This window comes from Channa argus, chromosome 13 (assembly GCF_033026475.1).
Source record: "Channa argus isolate prfri chromosome 13, Channa argus male v1.0, whole genome shotgun sequence".
Classification (NCBI taxonomy): domain Eukaryota; kingdom Metazoa; phylum Chordata; class Actinopteri; order Anabantiformes; family Channidae; genus Channa; species Channa argus.
The window spans coordinates 15,034,314-15,052,492 of NC_090209.1; the positions used below are offsets into that span (position 1 = coordinate 15,034,314).

The 18,179-nt window shown below is 38.2% G+C and overlaps 2 protein-coding genes across 2 annotated transcripts; one reads left to right on the plus strand and one right to left on the minus strand.

Annotated features, from left to right (window-relative positions):
- Nucleotides 1-81: 81 nt before the first annotated feature.
- ngrn (neugrin, neurite outgrowth associated) lies at nucleotides 82-3,271 on the plus strand. Its single transcript, XM_067527074.1, has 3 exons — nucleotides 82-1,066; nucleotides 1,944-2,054; nucleotides 2,156-3,271. Exons 1-3 carry the CDS (start codon nucleotides 819-821, stop codon nucleotides 2,739-2,741), a joined length of 945 nt encoding a protein of 314 aa, XP_067383175.1. The 5' UTR covers nucleotides 82-818; the 3' UTR covers nucleotides 2,742-3,271.
- sort1b (sortilin 1b) lies at nucleotides 3,012-16,653 on the minus strand. Its single transcript, XM_067527045.1, has 21 exons — nucleotides 16,439-16,653; nucleotides 16,032-16,305; nucleotides 14,807-14,866; nucleotides 14,531-14,604; nucleotides 14,347-14,449; nucleotides 14,059-14,220; nucleotides 13,617-13,690; nucleotides 12,590-12,639; nucleotides 11,927-12,054; nucleotides 11,309-11,453; nucleotides 10,441-10,596; nucleotides 9,901-10,007; nucleotides 9,600-9,702; nucleotides 9,317-9,488; nucleotides 8,300-8,490; nucleotides 8,016-8,205; nucleotides 7,478-7,594; nucleotides 6,022-6,130; nucleotides 5,777-5,889; nucleotides 5,476-5,605; nucleotides 3,012-5,044 (listed from the first exon to the last, which is right to left on the minus strand). The coding sequence occupies exons 2-21, from the start codon at nucleotides 16,302-16,304 to the stop codon at nucleotides 5,030-5,032; spliced, it is 2,472 nt and encodes an 823-aa protein (XP_067383146.1). The 5' UTR covers nucleotide 16,305; nucleotides 16,439-16,653; the 3' UTR covers nucleotides 3,012-5,029.
- Between the last annotated feature and the right edge of the window lie 1,526 nt (nucleotides 16,654-18,179).

Here is an 18,179-nt window from a genome sequence, read left to right on the forward strand (position 1 = left end):
TAATTTTTTATGGTCATGTGTTTACTTTCCCCATTGGCAATAGGGTTTCTTATGGACTCGTTATTATTATTGTTGTAAGATTGCAGGAATCAAGACATTCCAAAGATACAAGCTATTTTCTAACTAATATTCCCTCAAACACAGACAAGGGAATATATACTGTAACACAAATTCAAAAACTGACATTACAGTGTTATGAGAAGAATATTCAGGACATCGTCATCACCAAAATAAATACATAAAAAAATCTGAAGCTAAGAATAGAAGTTACGAAAAGACTCCCCAAATACTCATATACCAACAGGTAAAAACAAAAAGGCTGTTGAAAAGATAAAAAAATAAAGAGCTCTTTTTTGTATGAGGGCAATATACTTCAATTGTTGTGTTGAAACGACCCTTCCAGTGTGGAGCTGTGTACTTTTTATACAGACATATGAATAATGAAATGCATCACAACGTAATGTTTGAGACGTTTCATTCTTTTCTTGGTGTCTTTTAAAATGAAATGTTTGAAGTTTAGTTTAATAATTACACCTCCATTCCAATAGTGGGCAGTGATGCGTCGTTTCGTGTTCTGTTGTGGGACTCATGTTTGCGGAAGCACATTCACGAGCTTGCACGCACCTCGTAAACAGGATCGTTGAAATTATATGTGTCCAGAGACAAAAGAGCATTACTAAATTATAATAAGATCTGAGAGAAGAGAGCGTAGCTGATATACTTCCACCATAATGCCACACTGTGTGAATCTCCTCTTTGGTGTAACAAGCTAAAGACATTGGCTGTAAAAAAAAAAGAAGAACACACTTTATCCGAGCATGGCTCGACCTCTGCAGGTCCTCTTACACTTTTCCAGACTTGCTGCTCTTTCAGCGACTCCCTCAGTTTTTCCACACGGCTGTCGATTTGCCAGCCGAGGTGCGAGCAGAGCTTGGAGCGGGCAGATCCATGTGCACAGAGACAGGGCAACAAACAGAGCTGCAAGACACACCGATGAGATGTCCGATGGAGAGCCTGGACTGGAGGATTTGGAGGATGTAGAAGACAAGCTCCAGGCCGTGTTTGAGTAAGAGGAAGAAGGAGTTATCACATTTTATTACAGTGTGCAGAGGTGGTAAAAGTACACAAACGCAATACTCTACACTAACAAACTAAAATATACTGCACTAAGAACTGGGTTTGTGTTTCAGACAGATTCTGACAGATTTACAGAGGTGTGTCTCAAAAAACATTATTTAAACAATATTCAACTTGATTCTGTGGATACCTTGAACATCCAGCACTAGATTTGTTGCACGCGCGCTTCATAAACGAGGTTTCAGCAGAAATCTAAAATGTTCAGGCCTTTTTGAATTTATTTCAGGTGCATGTCAAAGAGAAAATGGCCTACGTTATTTCTGAGAATGTATTCTTTTCTTAAAATATGAAAAGTCAGTCACGATTTAACAACTTTACTCTACCCAGGGATTTACCCTTTAGTTAGTAGCAATAACACATGTGTACTGTAAACTACAAACAAACCTGTAAAGGTGAAAAATATTGGGCCAAAGACCTATGGCTATAACTAGATTGACTTGGTGTAGACCGAAAACAGCAGAGCTGGTAGGGAGAGCTAAATTTACCCATACTATGTACCACCAGGTGGATAATCCATCATATGATGTCAGATATTGTTAGTTGATTATATTTTTTGTTAAGAATCTGCATCTGTTAAGTAACTAAATCTGTTAAATAAAATAAAAGGATTGTGGTAGAATTAAAGCGAAATAAAATGTAAATATCCAAGGTGAAGTACGTACAATTATAAGTGACTACAGAATTAGATTAAATGAACTTAGTTATTTTACACTTAAAATGGTACACGAACACTGCTAGTGTGAAAAAGTAGCATACTGTACATTTATCTCTTTGACAATTTAAACAATATCTCCTGTTTATTTCAGTGAAGGGAGGAAGCAGCAGAGGACAGTAAAATATCACATACTGAGGAGGCAGATGACTCCACCAGGAGCTCCACAGAGGAAGCTAACCTGGGATGCTATTGAACAGATCAGGTGAAGAGCTGTGTTATGTCTGTCAGCCACTGAACTAAAGTAATAGTCAACTTAAATGGTAACTTAATATGCCTTAAAATAAAGCATTTGTCCATTTTTAGATATCTGAAGCAAGAGCAACCAGAGGAGTGGACAATAGAGCGTCTGGCTGAAGGCTTCTCAGTCCGCCCTGATGTCATCTTGAAGGTTCTCAGGAGTAAGTTTGTCCCTACTCCTGAAAGAAAAGCTAAACAGGATGCTAAAGTTGTGGCTAGACTGAGACAGCAGGTGCTGCCTTCAGGTACAGGGACAGGGCCAGACAGACTGAAACTGCCAGGGAACCGCACACCAGCCACACTTTTACCTGGAAATACTGAAAGTGCTTTGGTCCCTGTGACTGACCAGACTGTGATGATTCAAGAAGACTCAGGATCCCTGGCCAAGAGTCCTGTCCCTGTAACAGTCCTGCCTTCACAGTTTGCAGCTAGTATTTGCGAAGATGCTGGAGCAATAACATCATGGGAAGACAACAGCAGTACCAACACAAATCCTACAAAGGAGAATCAAGAAGATGAGGACAGCTGGGATGGACAGGTGTTGACCGAAGAAGAACTTGAAGAGTTGATGGGACTGGAAACTCAATCTCCCGTGGTGCAAGTTGGGAAGAATTTCTTTGATGCAGAAGGAAACTTTTTGTACCGAATCTGAAGATTTTCTGTTGGAACTGCTGACTAACAATATGTGATGTGCAGGTTTAACTTCTCAATTATTACCAGGGTGCAAACAAAGAATAAATGTTAAAAATTAAATAAAAATGTCTAGCCACTGTTTTGGTGACTGATCCATTTGTAAACTGTGAAAATGTCAGACTGAAATTCTTTGAAGAAGTCACAATTATATCAGGTAACAACAGGAAGATGTGTAACTGCTGTGTTTTTCAAACTGCCCTTAAGTAAGGAATAAGAAGTAGGCCACAAAAAGAGAGGAACATGAATTTATTGGGAAACCAAAAGAAAATTGCCTCATATACATAAGAGTGAAACAGCAGAAGATGTAACCTTGTATATTTACAGAACTATTAGAATGACTCATCAATTTATAGACCTGTTTAGAAGTGTGAAAGAAATGCGTTACCCACACCTGTAGTGCTACAAACATTAATAACTCCCCCAGTGTACAGATACTACAGTTCATAACACCCTGTATCCAGACTTTACTTTTTTAATCGAGTTGACTCTGTCAAAGTTTCATAGTTAGAATTTAGAGGGAATAACCAGGCTGCTGCAGGCCATTTTCTTCAAATTATTTTGTAAATCTAAATATTGAGTTAACATGCAGTTCAATGGGACCTCTATGAAGCAAACCTTTACTGCTGATTTATCTTTAGCAACAAGTGCAACTTATTGGTGTCACTGACACAAATGATGAAACTGGTTCCACATCAGTTGATACAAATATTTATCAGTAAATCGACACTGGCCGTCCATTAGGAGGGCCTCGCATCATAAACTGCGGGCACACACACCAGGCACTTGTAAAATTACATCGAATCACGTATTCACTGCACTGTGAACCTGCTAGTCTGAAATAAATAAAACTTATGTGAAACCAGTTTATTTAACAAAAGATAGACAAATGATTGTGCAAAAAAAGTAAAAAAAAGAAAGAAACTGACAGCATAAAGACGACAGATATCTTGAGAAGCATTGGCTAATCCACTTTAACTGTAAAATGCAGTTTTCAAATGTTTACAAAAATCTGGAACCATGTCGGTTAACTCATCTAATAGGCTACATTATTAGTTGTGCTATACAAAATTTACATTTTTTTTTAATTACTATTGCTCCAGTGTTTGCCACCAAATTACATTGGTTCTGTGAATGTAAAAAATATTTGTAGGTATTTACTATCAAAATATAATTATTTATTTGATTTCTGAACATTTTTGAACCACAATTTGCAATTTGTTCAAAATTTTGTTAGGAAAAATGTTAAAACTACAAACTCTTAGCATACAAAGGATGTTGTGCTTTGGGCAAAACAAATCTTGTCTTGAAACAGATACATTTTCCACTCTATACATTGACATGTAACATATACAGCAGACTGAACAGGAAAGCATCTGCATTCATCTAAAAGGAGCAACTGGAGACGTTAGAGATATTGTGTCAATAAGATGCTTGAACATTTTACTGCTTTCAGCTACTGCAAATGGAAATATCCACATGCATTGTATTTGACCATAGAGCTTAATGCCATGGAGTAACAAAACTATTCAGTCTTGTATTCCAAGTACAGACTACAACAAGGTTTTTAACAAATTACTGTCAAGAGACAAGGTTCAACATCTACAGTTCACATGCTCTTGGCTGACAAGGGGACGCTTTTTGAACAATAAATACTTTATTTAAACCAGGGATTAAGTGGTTAGGGAGAGTTAATAACCAACAACCAGCAGCAACCTTTTTAAACACCTTCCAAATTGATACCAGATTTAAAAAATTAAAAAACAGGTTTATGTACAAGTGCATGGGAAAAGAAGACACACATCTTCAATGGAAGTCAGAAGAATTTCCAAGAGCACTCCCATGAGATGGGAGAAGCAGGACCCGTAATGCAGTGGTGGTGGATTTATATCTTTTCTTCAAGTCCCCTTACCCCAGCTCTGTCAGCAGTTTAATTTTATGCATCAGTTCTTCATTAACTAAAATAAATTACTTGAAGATTTAAACTCAATCAACAGAATCAATAACCAACACTACAAGACCTCTCAGTTACCCTCAACTGTGCATCAGGCCAAGAAAACCTCCTTACATTAATTTTATTTCATTGATGACTGCAGAGTTACGCAGACACTTCGTCTGGTAGCAGAGACCAAAGATCAGACTAGAAGGTTAAGGGAAGAAGTAGCTGGAGACAATAGAGGGAAGGGAACACCAGTCGGCCATTGATGGGACTGGAAGCCTGTTGCTCAATTGCATGACAGGTTGTGCCTGCTATTCAAGTAGGTCCTGTGCAGATGGGGAGAAGACAGCATACCATTGATGCCAGAAGTAACACAGGTGTGCAAACAAGAAACTATTAGGGATATGTTTACACATATTACATACACATGCCTACCTCAGTTACTAAGGGCCCTAGTTATAGTTTGATTCAATGTTAGGGTTTACAATAATGTAAAAGTATACTCTGGCTGAAAAATAGCTCCAATGTCTGAATTACGTCTGAACTGCACAGATTACATTTGTATTGAGACAACAATGGTTGCTGATTGCTGCATAACATTAGGTAACAAGCAAGCTTTAAAAGATATACAATAATACATATAAATTATTTGACTGAAAGACATACACTGGTTCCAATGCAAACCAATTATCCAGTCCTTAAACTCAAACCTGGTCCGTATATTTCTTTTTAGGAAATAGTAAAATAACCACAGTACCTCATCTGAGTCATCATGAAACTCTATCTTGCCATTTTCAGTGTGGTTGGCCTCAAGTGGGTCGTCCATCCCATCAGCACCATTCTCCTCAATGTGCTGCTGCAGCACTGAGTATCTATGCACCAAGAACCTATAGGATACATTCAAAACACTGTCAGGGTTCGTACTTAAAACCACATGAGCAATGCAGAAATTAAAAAAAGTGCCAATTCAAGTTAACGGTCAACACCCAGTTTTCTATCCCATGCATGGTTCTAGATAGGGTTTGGTTATGAAGTGTGTGACAAAAAGATACACTAACCTTCCACCACAGACATATTTCTTGACAAAGACAACTCCAACAGCAATGCTTAGCACTATGATGATCATGACTGTTGCCACAATGGGTACAGACTTGGAGGAATGACGGTCTACCTGTAAAAATTACAAAAAAAAACAAAAAAAAAAAACAATTCCAGTACAAAAACAAAGACTCTGTACAGGACAACTACAGCTACAATAATTTGACAACCTTTTTAAGAAGTCTTAGTAGCATGAGGTACTGACCAGAAGCTCTGGGCCCACCAGGTCACTCACACACCTCTTACTGAGATCAATCTCTGTACGCTTAGGGGTCTCACCTCCCGTACATTTATCTCCAGGAATTTTCCTGTAGCTGTGGACCAAGAACACATTTTATTGATTCTATTATCACTCAATCAATTGTGCATCATACAGTAGCTTACTATAAATTAGTGGGTGGTTCATGGTTCATTAATAGTCATGAAGAAGTGTACCATAAACACTACTCCTTTTAAACTTTAAACTGTGCCACTTATTAAACTTATGTGCTAAAACCTTTTTAAGTCTGTTGTGCAAATTATTTCTATCGCGTTAACATGGCACAAATATCAATCTGCCCCACTATCATCATCCTTTGTTGGAATTAATACAAACACACCTTTCTCACAGTAGGGTCTGCTGTCTTGACGAGAGAGTTCAGAGGACAGATACGACATTTTACCATTTTTTATAGCTTAATTTGACAGCAACTCCACAGCTCCTAAGCTGTAGCCACACTGCATATTAATTTTTTGCTTGATGCACCGGCTAATATTTGAAACTGACACATTTTATATGTCAGAGGGAGCAAGGAGAGGATGAGAATGTAGTGATGCTATAGAAACATAGTGAAAGTAAAAGAACTGAGTAGAAAAAAGTTTATTTAATTTAATAATTTGACAAAAAAAAAAAAGACAAATATTTTACAACAGGGAAAAACACTAAAACTATGATCATTTAGTGACTTTGCACCAAATAAGTTTGTGGACACAGCCACAAAGTGTGAACAACAATCTGCACATGAGTTATAAATTTGGTGGCAGCAGCAAACGAAAGAGAGAGATCTGAAGATGTTCCCACTAGTAGTACAGGTTAGGAGATGAGTGGGAAAGGTCATGAAACCAGCTATAGGTATGTTATTCAACTAGAAAAAAGTGTCGCCCATATGCTATAGCACCAAACTTACATCACTGATACTTGTAATGTTACTACATTTATATTCTAATTACTTCGTTGGCTTGTACAGTTACTGGTAAAATTATTGTGCTGAGACAGACCTGTGAGGAACCAAGTTGTGTTCATGTGGTGGTTGTGTTAGGTTGCACAATGAGTTTAAGTTCTGCGTTTAGGGATTTCACTAACAGAGCCGTTGAACTGTCAAAACACTTGTGGTAACACACACACAAATGAACAACCCAAGCAACGTTATAGTTGATGTGAGGGTCTGATGGGACATATCTGTTAAAAAAAACTGTATTGTTGTATTGTTATTACTGCTCAGGTTTTTGTAGTGTTATCAAGACTTAAGTCAAGATACTACATAGTAAGGTCATATTATAGCCAACAATGTGCCTGCAAAAGTGAGTCAAGATTTTTTTCTGCTAAGTCCTACACTTTCAATAACTGAACCAACAACACTTAGCTGCAATACTGCATCTGGAGGCTGAAGTTGTTTCCTTACCCACTAGTCTGCAGTTGCTCCTCTCTGCCGTGCAGACAGAACTCTAGCACTTTGCCTTGCAGGTCCGGCTGCTCAACACACTCTGAGCTGTTCTCCTGACGGTAGTATCCAAAGTCACTGCAAAGGTGGAAAAAAAAACAAAACTTATCAATACTTTGTGTCAAATGTTTAGTTAAAGAAAAATTTAAATTTACTCTTGGATACATTTACACTGCTTATCAACCCTCTTTTCACATTTTAAGGTGAACATTCCATTACTGCATTTTGCATTTCCCCTGAATCCATTACAGATTATATTCGGATCACAGATATTTTATATAATTCAACAATTTTTTATGACTAATTTATGAAACTTTTGAAAGCCAACTAGCAGTCCTTCTACTTATGCACTTAAAACACATACTTAGAACAGAAGCTTGGGTAAAGCTTGAGTGATGCCGTTCTCAGTCACCACAGGAAAGTTTATATTTATCATTATCAAACGACATAACTATAATTACACTTAGTTTTCCTGTTTACATTTTGAGCATGGTCTTACCACAGGAAATCATCCAGGGTACATAAACATGAGTTCGTCTTAGTGTTGACCTGGTAATTTCGCCCGTTCCAGCAAACAGAGTCTTTTCTAAGACGCTGGAATTCCTCTTTGTAGCCCAACATGCAACCATCATTGGGGTCACTGATGTCATCAGAATGGGCCAACCACTGCACATAGTCGTTGTCATCACCTAAAAACATCATTAATGTTAACATATAAATCTCAAGCACAACAATAAATATAGTATGATACAATAAAATATTAATTTATAGTGTGCCACTCACAATCTCTGGTGAGAAGATCCCTAAAGTCAATGGTGATGGAGACCCAGTACTGGCTGAGGATGGAGTCCCTGTAGCCCCAAATACTGACATTCATGGAGCGAGCTCCGGGCTCCGATGCCAGCCCAGTGAAGTAGATAGGGTCATCAGTGAAGTTGTACACACCCCAGCACTGTCCTTCATCAGTAGAAAACCTGTGAGGACATGAAGATTGTACAAATAGCAGCAGTCAGAACTTTACATTAAAGCAGATACATATGAGAAGAAGTTATGGAATTAGATATGCACAGCAACCATGTACAGGGGGAACAAGGCAGAGCTCTGTGCTATAGATTTTCTATGACATTACATTCAAAATTTTGTATTAAAACAAAGAGCTTATCTCTGTCATTTAGTTTGATCCTCTGCTAAAAAGACAATGAACGCGTACCTTCAGAAACTGCTATGATCCCTTTTTGCAACAGTAACTTCAACTAAACATTCCAATAACTGTTTATCAGCCCTCCACATCGGCTTGAAAGCATCAAAGCTCATTCCTTCTTACAAAACAGCTTCAATTCAGGCATGTTGGTTGGCTTCTGGTTGGCTCCTACAGATCTATGCTAGAACAACTTCTGTATATAGAGTTGTTGTTTTGCTGCATGAGCCACTTTTTTGAGCTTCAATCGTGATTCTGCCACTACCATGTTTAACAGATCAGATAAGGTAAACATAATGTTCTACCTTGGTGTAATCCGTCTACAGAACATTCCTGGAATAACCTTCATCTTATCCACATGGTTGGTCGATAAACAATAGAACTATCACACGTCTTTTAAAGGGTGTGATCTTTTTTGGCCGAATACTCAAGACACGGTTACTGGGTAAAAACATATTTTCTCCCATTGTCATTACAGCAATGTCCTCTGCTTTACTTTTTTATTTGAATCAGAAGCCCCACACAGAACACACAAAGGTAAACTAGACTTAACATCAGCTTTTACATGTTAAACCCCTATTTTGCCTTTACCCATAACTCACTTAATTGTGTTGACAGGTTGGTTTGGGCTGTGCTCCACAGCCACCAGCAGCCCCCCAGAATCAAGAATAGCATAGTGATGGGGTCCATTGAGGGCTTTTATCCAGGTGTACCCACCATCATCAGACACATACACATCAGGCCTCATCACTGAGATGGAATAACCAACACTCCCTGATAAAAATAAAGAACTAGTCAGACTATGGTTTATCCCATGTAAATACCTTTAAGATTATATAAAAAATGTATACATTTGCAAAAACAAAAACATAAAAAAAGAATTACCGTGAGCTAAGATAAGACCCACGGCATTCGGTTCAGTCAGAGGCACCATGGGGACGTTCAGATTCATAGCAGTGCTGTATGCTGCATGGATGTAGAGACTGCACTGAAGGCATAAACACAAGCAAGAGTTATATCTGGCTGTTAACAGTACAAATGTCATCACACACACTTGCAGAAGATAGACCAATAATGTCATGATACATATTCTGTTTTGGACATCATATTCCTGCAATCCTAAACTCATGTCATTATAAATCCTTTTTTAATCCAGATACACCAATTTCCTCTCTTTTTTTTTTACCTTGTTTGGGTCTTTGGCTGTAGCATCACACTTGCTGTTGGCAGGTTTCCTCAAGGGAATCCATTCCCCTCCCCGATCAAAGGACACCACTGACTGCACAGAGTTATCTAAAGCATAAAGACAAAATTCACTGCCAGTTTTGAATTCTTCACTGAAATGATGTTTGCCAACAAAGCTTGAGTTTAGTCATCAGTTAGGCAAGATCATAAAATCACATAATGATCATGTCGCACAAAATGCTCATGTTGAAGAGTGGAGGTAAGAAAATGTAGGTGTAGTACTGTAAGAAATACAAAAAAAAACAGACAAGTAAACATGATGGAGCTAAGAGTAAGCTAGTTACGGGAGTTATTTCTGCTGAAGTGTCAGGCAGCAGCTTCAGACAAACAGTACATCTAACGCTCCATGGCTAATTAAATATTTACCCAACACCCCGCCTCTGGGTATGAAAAGGAGAAGTCATATGTGTGTGTGTTTCTATGGGAATCTGAGAACATCTGCTATTCTTTTGTCTAAGCCAAGGCAAATGAATAGAGCTACCTTCAGCTAGGACACTGGTGATGAAAACCCCCCGTAGGGAGGTGACGTTAGTGAAGTCTGTATCACCCCCTGTGGCGGTATAAAGATGGCGATCCAGTGACTTAGAGTACACAGTACCCCGGTCATCTGATACATAAATGGTACCAAATCCCGTGTCTGTAAACAGGGAGAGAAATAAAAAAAATTCACATGTAAATAAAATTCAGATGCAGTTACTCAGAGCTGGTGGTCTGAAATAACATTATAGTGATCATAATGGCCAAAGAGGTGCTTAGAGAGTTTACATACTGCCGCCACAAGTATGAGGACACATTACACTAATATGTGAACTAATGTGTGAACTAAATATGCCATTCCAAAACCACAGACTTTAATATGCTGCTACAACAGCCTCAACTCTTCTGCGGAGGCCTTCTAAAAGAGGTTGTAGCCTGACTGCAGCTATATGCTACCCTCAGTCAAAAGGTCATTACTAATGCTGGAGGGTAAAGTCAGTTTTTTAGCGTTTTCCAAAAGCTTGTAAATAAACACTTGATTGAAACTATAAACAAAAGCAGACATGCATTTGGACAGAATTATCCAAAAACCTTGATGTAAATGATAAAATCAGCTAAATTGCATTTAGTTGCTTCAGCATCAGGATCTAGATATTAAGGGTGCTGGTTCAATGACACATTTTTGCGCTTACTGAAACTTATGAATATAACAGAGTCAGAGGTGTCAGTGTTATTATTGCTATTAATACTTAGCACAAGTTAAAATGTCACCTGTTAAAAAGTATTTTGTTGTTTTGTAAATAATGACAAATTTGTCTTCAATTAAAATATAGCATGATCAGAAAAAACGTGAAGTTGCTATATGTACTCACCACCTGGCTCATCAACGTGCATGAAAACCATGTCATCATTTGCTGCCAGGATGGAGTAGAACTGCTCGTGGCCAACAGGTGGCAGCTGGGCCATATTCCATGTCTCACCCTGGTCCACAGACACATGGATCATCCTTAGAGTGCCCTGCACAGAAAAAGTGTTGGAAAAAGACAGAAAATGAGAATAATGAGCAGGAATAAGAAAAGGAACAGTTTAGATCATAATCATATCATGCAAATCAAGTTTATAAAGAAAGAAAAAGAGATACATTTTAAGTCTTGTAATAAAATTAGCAAATCATTCAAATATGTATTCTTCATTATTATATTGTTACAGCTTCAATGAATATGAGGATACAAATATGCAACATTACTTCCTTGTCAGTTGTGAGTATTAAAATAATATGCCTCTATGCATACTGGTCACTTCTCATTTAAAGCTTCTATAGAGTTTCTACTTTAAAAACAATACTATTAAAAAACACTTTCATAACACTTCTAATCGTATGTATTTTAAATCTACTACACAAGCTTTTACTTAAAAATGCCTAAGTCTAAACAAACATGTTGTCTGATGTTGTTCTTTGTTCCTGAGAGTTGGACCTACTCTATACTGACCTTTCCTGTCATTACAGAAGCAAAGAGGAACCGTCCACCCAGGCCAAAAGAGTAGATCTTGCTGGCGACACTCTTGATGGTTTTACCATAGTCTGTTGTCTTCCTCAGTTCCAGCATACCCCGATCAACTGAGAAAAATAAATAAATGCAACAAATGTACGCAACTTTACTTTTAGTGTAGCTCCTAGTTGCATAGAACTCAGTTCACACTTGAAAAATTAGCTAACCCAAACCACAGATTAACGCAATCTAAAATAAGAGTCCTGCAATACAGTCTTTCTTGATGAAGATGACATTGTTTTTGTTCTAGCTGTCTCTTGATGACCAATTGTATTAGACTGCATTAGGTTTTGCAGCTCCCAAGTCTGAGTGTAGACATAAAAACGTTGCTTTATTTGTATCTTGATAAACTGTTATAGCTATATCGCTTGTCATTTCAAAATTAATTTGACCCCAATTCCTCTGAATCAATAAATACGGTCTTCTCAATAAAGTTGTGTCAACACTTTAAAGATGTTATGAGAAAATTGAAAGGAGATATTCAGTTCCACAGCCTGCTCCTCAGCATCTGTGCCTAGACATATAAATTGGTGAGGTAAAAGTAGTTCTGGGGCCTGGCTGCAAATGGTCATTTCAGGTTTGCTTAGAGAGGGGATCACTTACTGCACGATCCATTGAGGCTGGCCGTAAAGTAGATGGTGTTTTTCCCTCCCCTAAAAATATGAAAGGCAAGTACAAAATGAAATATGATAAGCAGACACACACATATGCTTTGTTAATGTGACACTTCTCCGTGTGCTTACATCCAAAAAAACAATAACAAAAAAAAAACAGAAAGTCATGCTGGAAATGCATTGTTGCAAAAAGAAGGAAGTCAGTCTTACACAAGATTCTTTATGCTTTAGTAATCTATTTCCATAACAAACCACATGACACAGGTTAAAAAACAACCTACAGCCATACATTTTAAACATGCACCCTCTTTGGAGTCTTGTGTTGTTTATTCAGAAAAGGTTTAAAATGAACTATTTTCTTTTCGGCGTCTTTAGGAAGAGGAATGGGAGGTGTTTTTTGTGGTTTTTGCAAATAGTTTTCTTAGACACTGTGAATCTGATAGTGCCTTAAAACTGAAACTAAAAAGATATTTTGAGCTGCAAAGGTTACTAGGCAATACACACTAGGAAGTGCCTGCAAAACAACAAGAGTGCAGACAGGGTTTGGTCTATGTACTCCATTTGCAAAGCTGCCGCAACACTAAAGAGGCATGAGCCTGTTTTTCTCAAATACATATCATATGCGCAACCTTCTTTGCTTTGATGATCAATAAAGAACAGTGAATAGAGGAGGAATGGTACTGTGTCCCATTAACTCCAATAATTTGCTTGTTGGTAAAACTAAACTAAATGTTGAAAGGAAAAATAGAAGAAATTAAAAGGACAATTTACTAACACATGCCATATCACTTCTTGAAATATTTGCTACATGCCAGACAAACAAGAATTACCTCTCCCACTCCACTAAATGCACAAATATTTCACTAAGACACAGACATTTTGGGGGGACATTGAATAACACGTCTGTTTACTCACTTAACACCTTTGCCAGGTGTTAAGTGAGTAAACAGACGGAAAAAGAAACTTAACACCTGACAAAGGTGTTAAGTGAGTTATTCTGTTTTCTTATCTCTTACCATTTCACAAGACACACCATGCTGTGGAGCTTTCTCCAGTTGCTGCCAAAATCTTCTGACAGCCAAAGTTCATTCTGAGGGTGGGGAAAAAAAATATGAAATGATGGTTAATCTGAAAAGCTACCAATGTTTACACAAGTCTGTCACACAGGCACAATAGGGCTGCTCCTAAACACCAGAGCAATGTCGCCAGAGCAACCACACTCTGTGCAAACTTGTAAAAGATGACCAAAAGGAATCATGCAATGCAATGAAGAAATGTGATAGTCTTTGCTTCAGAGTTTTACAGGCCATAAACAAGGTTGCTTGCCATCTTAAATTGATAAGACAGTAAGAAGCGGAGATACCCACAAGAGCCATTCCCTCTGTCAAGCTAACTAACATTCAAACTAGTTACTTTCTAAGCAACTTATACTGTAGCTCCTTGGCTTTCACTACTTACATTGTTGCTGAGCACCATCAGCACATTGGAATCATCTGGGCTGTATGAGATCTGCATCAGGGGGATGAACGGCAGGACCCTGTTAGTGAAGGTTTTGCCAAAATCATCAGAGACAAAGATCCGAGAACCGTTACCTCCAGACACTTCACCTGTCAGGATCACCTACAAGCCAGAGTTCAAAAATCAAACCGATGAAGCCATATGATAGGATAGCCTGCTTTATAACAGTGCTACATTTGTAATAAATGACAAGTAAATGTGATAAGGCTTGTTCAGGACAGAACTTACTTTACCAGAGTTCTCAGGTCCAATAGCAATACCATACTCTGATCTGATGAAGGTGTTCCTGATTAGGTCGGTCACATCCTGAAATGACTTCCCGTAGTTTTCACTGGCAAACAAAGTGTGTAGCCATACTAAATGCAAGTTCAATAAAAAAATCTTTTTGAGCATGTGGGGTCATATAACTTACCTTCGATAGAGTTTTGACTGGCCAAGCCTTATCATGAAGAACGGCACCTGAAAAGTTGTCAAAGCCAAGATGACCTGCCAAAGAAACAATGTTCAGCTTGAGGAAGGTGGCACATGGATCATTTATTAATGTGCATGAGACCATGTGTGACATGTGCACTGTTGTTTTCATACAGTTCGCTGGGTAACCCAGCCACGTTTGTCCTACTCATGTTGTGACAAACAACACTGCGTGAGAGACATGTTAGATGCAAATGAAAAGCAGCAAAACACTCACCCCTGTGCCATCTCCAACCCAAGCCAGTGACACTGAGCCACTCAGGTCATTAAAGGTGTACTGAAAAAAATATAATAAAATACACATTATATATATATATAGAATCTGATTTATGAATCTTATTTATGAAAATAAGTCTACTTTACCAGCGTCGCTTTAACAAAAACAGTGTCAGCCTGGTATGAAGGTTTAGAATCCTGAATACCATACCAACTGTTTAAAGCAGGTCTATGTCAGCAGCTCAAGATGTAAGCGGCTCTATCCCTTACCAGTGGGACCTGCAGTAGTAACCTCACATAACCAGGGCAGAGCCTCTAGGAATTCAGTTTTAGATTTCTGAGGCCAGGAATACAAAGACTGCAATGCAAAGTTGATCACATGGTAATGAGGCGCTAGGCAAATAAGCAGCTCGGGACTCTGCCTTCAGGTAAGTCCCTTTTTTGTTTCAAGGAGAGAACTGCATGACTGCATAAGATATTTTTAAGATAAATTAATGTGACTTCTTTCTCTTTTAGATTCAGTGGTGTAACTGTGAAATCCATTACACATCTGGTGAAACCAATTGTAACGTTTTCATTTATTCATGATTTATTTAAGCATATCAAAAAAAGGTCAGTGTTTTCTAACATACTGACTGAGTGTGAACTGGTGTCGACAGCTCACACACAGTTTTTAACAGCATAATAACTACCACACAGCCTGTCACATGGTCCCCCACCTCCCCATGGGGCAACTTCCCTGTCAACTCTCATGAATCTGCAAAGGCAAAGAATAGTGATATCCTCAAACACAGAATAGCCTACAGCTGCACAGCAAAATAAGATTTAGGCTAGTTCCATTCATCGGGCATTTGAATGTTAAAACCGGTCCAGGAGATCTGTAGGTGAGCATGCGTGGGTCTAACAAAATGAGCGTTGCTGCACTTACACTGTATTTCACTGCAAGAGATACTAGGCTAAATGAAAAACCCATCCAGACATTTTGATGATGATGCTAAAGACAGGCTATGCTGTAAATGCGGGAAGAGAAATTAACATTAAATCTACAGTGTAATATTCTCCTTGCAGCGGGTCCTTCAGAGCTGCCAGCGGAAAATAAAACAGGTTTTTCAGGACTCTGAATGGCTGATCAGGCCTGTTCGTGCACCTGTTTAGAACATGCGCAGCATCCTCTGTGGCCTTATTTAATTGTCAGAAGTGTAACAGGACCTATGATGGTAACTTACACGATGGGTGTTTTGGGCTAACTTGGTATCGTGTCCTTCCAGAGCTTTGCAGGAATCACCCTGCTCGGTGCTCCTTCGTCTAATCTGGTGATTTGGTGATGCAGACAGCCATGCCGGCAGAGACCTCTTTACGATTTTCGCAGCTTTCTTCTCAATGTTGAATCGCTTCACAAAAACCGACTGTCCGATGGGTTTCGACCCTGACTGAACATCCAAACCCACTGTGAACGTAGACACCAAAAGCAGCAAGACACAGTGTGGAAAAAGTCCCATCCTGCTAAACGAAAAAAAAAAAAAAACACAAAAATGAAAAGGTTAGAATTGCTCCCCCAAACGAGGCTTTGTTCCCTGGTGTTGCCGAGAAATTAAGGTCGCTAACGCTACAGCTCTTCTGCGGATGACATCACCTGACATCGACTATTTCGGCTTCGAGAATACGTAGCGCCCTGAAAGCTCCGTCTATTTCCCCACGTAGCAGCGAAAAAAAACCTAAACAACTGCAGCTTCACATTAACCAAGGTGTCCCAGACCAATTATTCGTGCCGCATCTCCTCAGACAACGTGAGACACTGTAGCGTTAAAACAAATAGTCTCTGTGGGTTGTAATGCTCTATGCAAATAGGAGGCACTGTGATAGACTGATCTTGTATTGGCCCACCTATATGCTTCTCTGATTGGTTCAACTCAGAAAAAGGCGGCGCCAAACGAAGTGGTATAATTACCTGTCAATTACGTTAGGTTGAGAAATACTATCGCGTAACTCTGTCCAGAATTTAATCCAAAACAGGAGGTTTTCGACCACTCCTGGCTGCATTTGTGTGGGGGAAAAGCCCAATTTGAACACGGTAAAGCAGTGACATTATATGTTTTTTATCTTATAGTGCCTCTTTATTATTACTTGGCTAAATCCATTACTGCAGCAACCAGCACCAGGGTGTGTCACTTAAAATGTTAAAGTAGGAAATAAATAAGTGTACGATAAGCTATAAATACACTGTGAAGAACTGGGATTTTCAGAAAGTAGTCTGTTGTGTCCACGTATGAGTCCAAGAACAAAACTGTATGTAACGTCATTGAAGTTATTATGATTGCATTAACAACATAACGTCATCCAAATAACAGATACAATAGTCAAAATATAGCTCCACCCTTTCCAACAGCAACATTAAAGTAATGTAGACAGTAATGCATCATTAATTAGAATGCATTAATACACATTATTATGAAATGCACAACACTGTACGTTTACTTGTGTAACTTCATGTATATCTTTAATGCTTTGAAAGCAGGACTTCTACTTGCTTGTAATAGTGTTCTATGATGTGTTATTTCTACTTTTACTGGAGTAAAAGATTTGAACACTACTGTTTTACTTTCTTTGGTCCATAAAGATGGTTACCATATTTGTGATACACTTTTAATTGAAAAAACACAATTTGTCCAAAAATAAATACCATCATAATATTTGTAACATCTGCAATGTATTAAATAAAAAAGTTTAATGGGGGTTGAACATCTGGATCTGCTGTGATGTTGAGAGCTTCAAACAAGAGATTAAATTACACTAAATCTGTGTAATCTCCTCACCAGTCAACAATGGATTGAAATCCTGCACATACAGAATATTGGAAAAGTTCTGTTTATGCAAATATACAAAAGAAAACATACTATAAATGTGTTGTAATAAATTAGTAGTGGTCCCTTTATAATATATCAAAAAATATTTTGTTACATAGACATAATGTATGTTATAATATATACATAATGTTATAATAGTTTATTGAACACAATATCTCTGTACTTTAGCATCAGTTTTCAGTCTCAGAAATTTTGACATAGCTAAAATGAGTTTGCACGGTCAAAGGGTAAAATCATGATTATTCTTATTGTATTCTGAAATTATATTTATTCATCAAGTTTGTTGCACTGTATTACACCGTATTCTTGATTAAATTTGTGCATTTGATTGGACAGTGTGTCTTAACAAACCCATGACTACTAGTCATGTGTTGCAGGAAAAAAAAACCTAAACATAGATGCCTAGGGCTTGGCCGAACAAATTAAAACTACAGAACTCAAACTGTGATGTGAATGTAATGTAGAGTTTTAGGTTTCCATTATCACAGGCCAGTTCACGTCCAGTTGGGC

Coding starts and splice junctions, on each gene's coding strand:
- ngrn (XM_067527074.1), top strand. CDS start 819: ATGGCTCGACCTCTGCAGGTCCTCTTACACTTTTCCAGACTTGCTGCT. Junction 1,067..1,943: donor AAGCTCCAGGCCGTGTTTGA/GTAAGAGGAAGA, acceptor TGTTTATTTCAG/TGAAGGGAGGAAGCAGCAGA. Junction 2,055..2,155: donor GATGCTATTGAACAGATCAG/GTGAAGAGCTGT, acceptor GTCCATTTTTAG/ATATCTGAAGCAAGAGCAAC.
- sort1b (XM_067527045.1), bottom strand. CDS start 16,304: ATGGGACTTTTTCCACACTGTGTCTTGCTGCTTTTGGTGTCTACGTTC. Junction 9,489..9,599: donor GGGTCTTATCTTAGCTCACG/GTAATTCTTTTT, acceptor TATTTTTATCAG/GGAGTGTTGGTTATTCCATC. Junction 5,890..6,021: donor TGGTGGGCCCAGAGCTTCTG/GTCAGTACCTCA, acceptor TAATTTTTACAG/GTAGACCGTCATTCCTCCAA.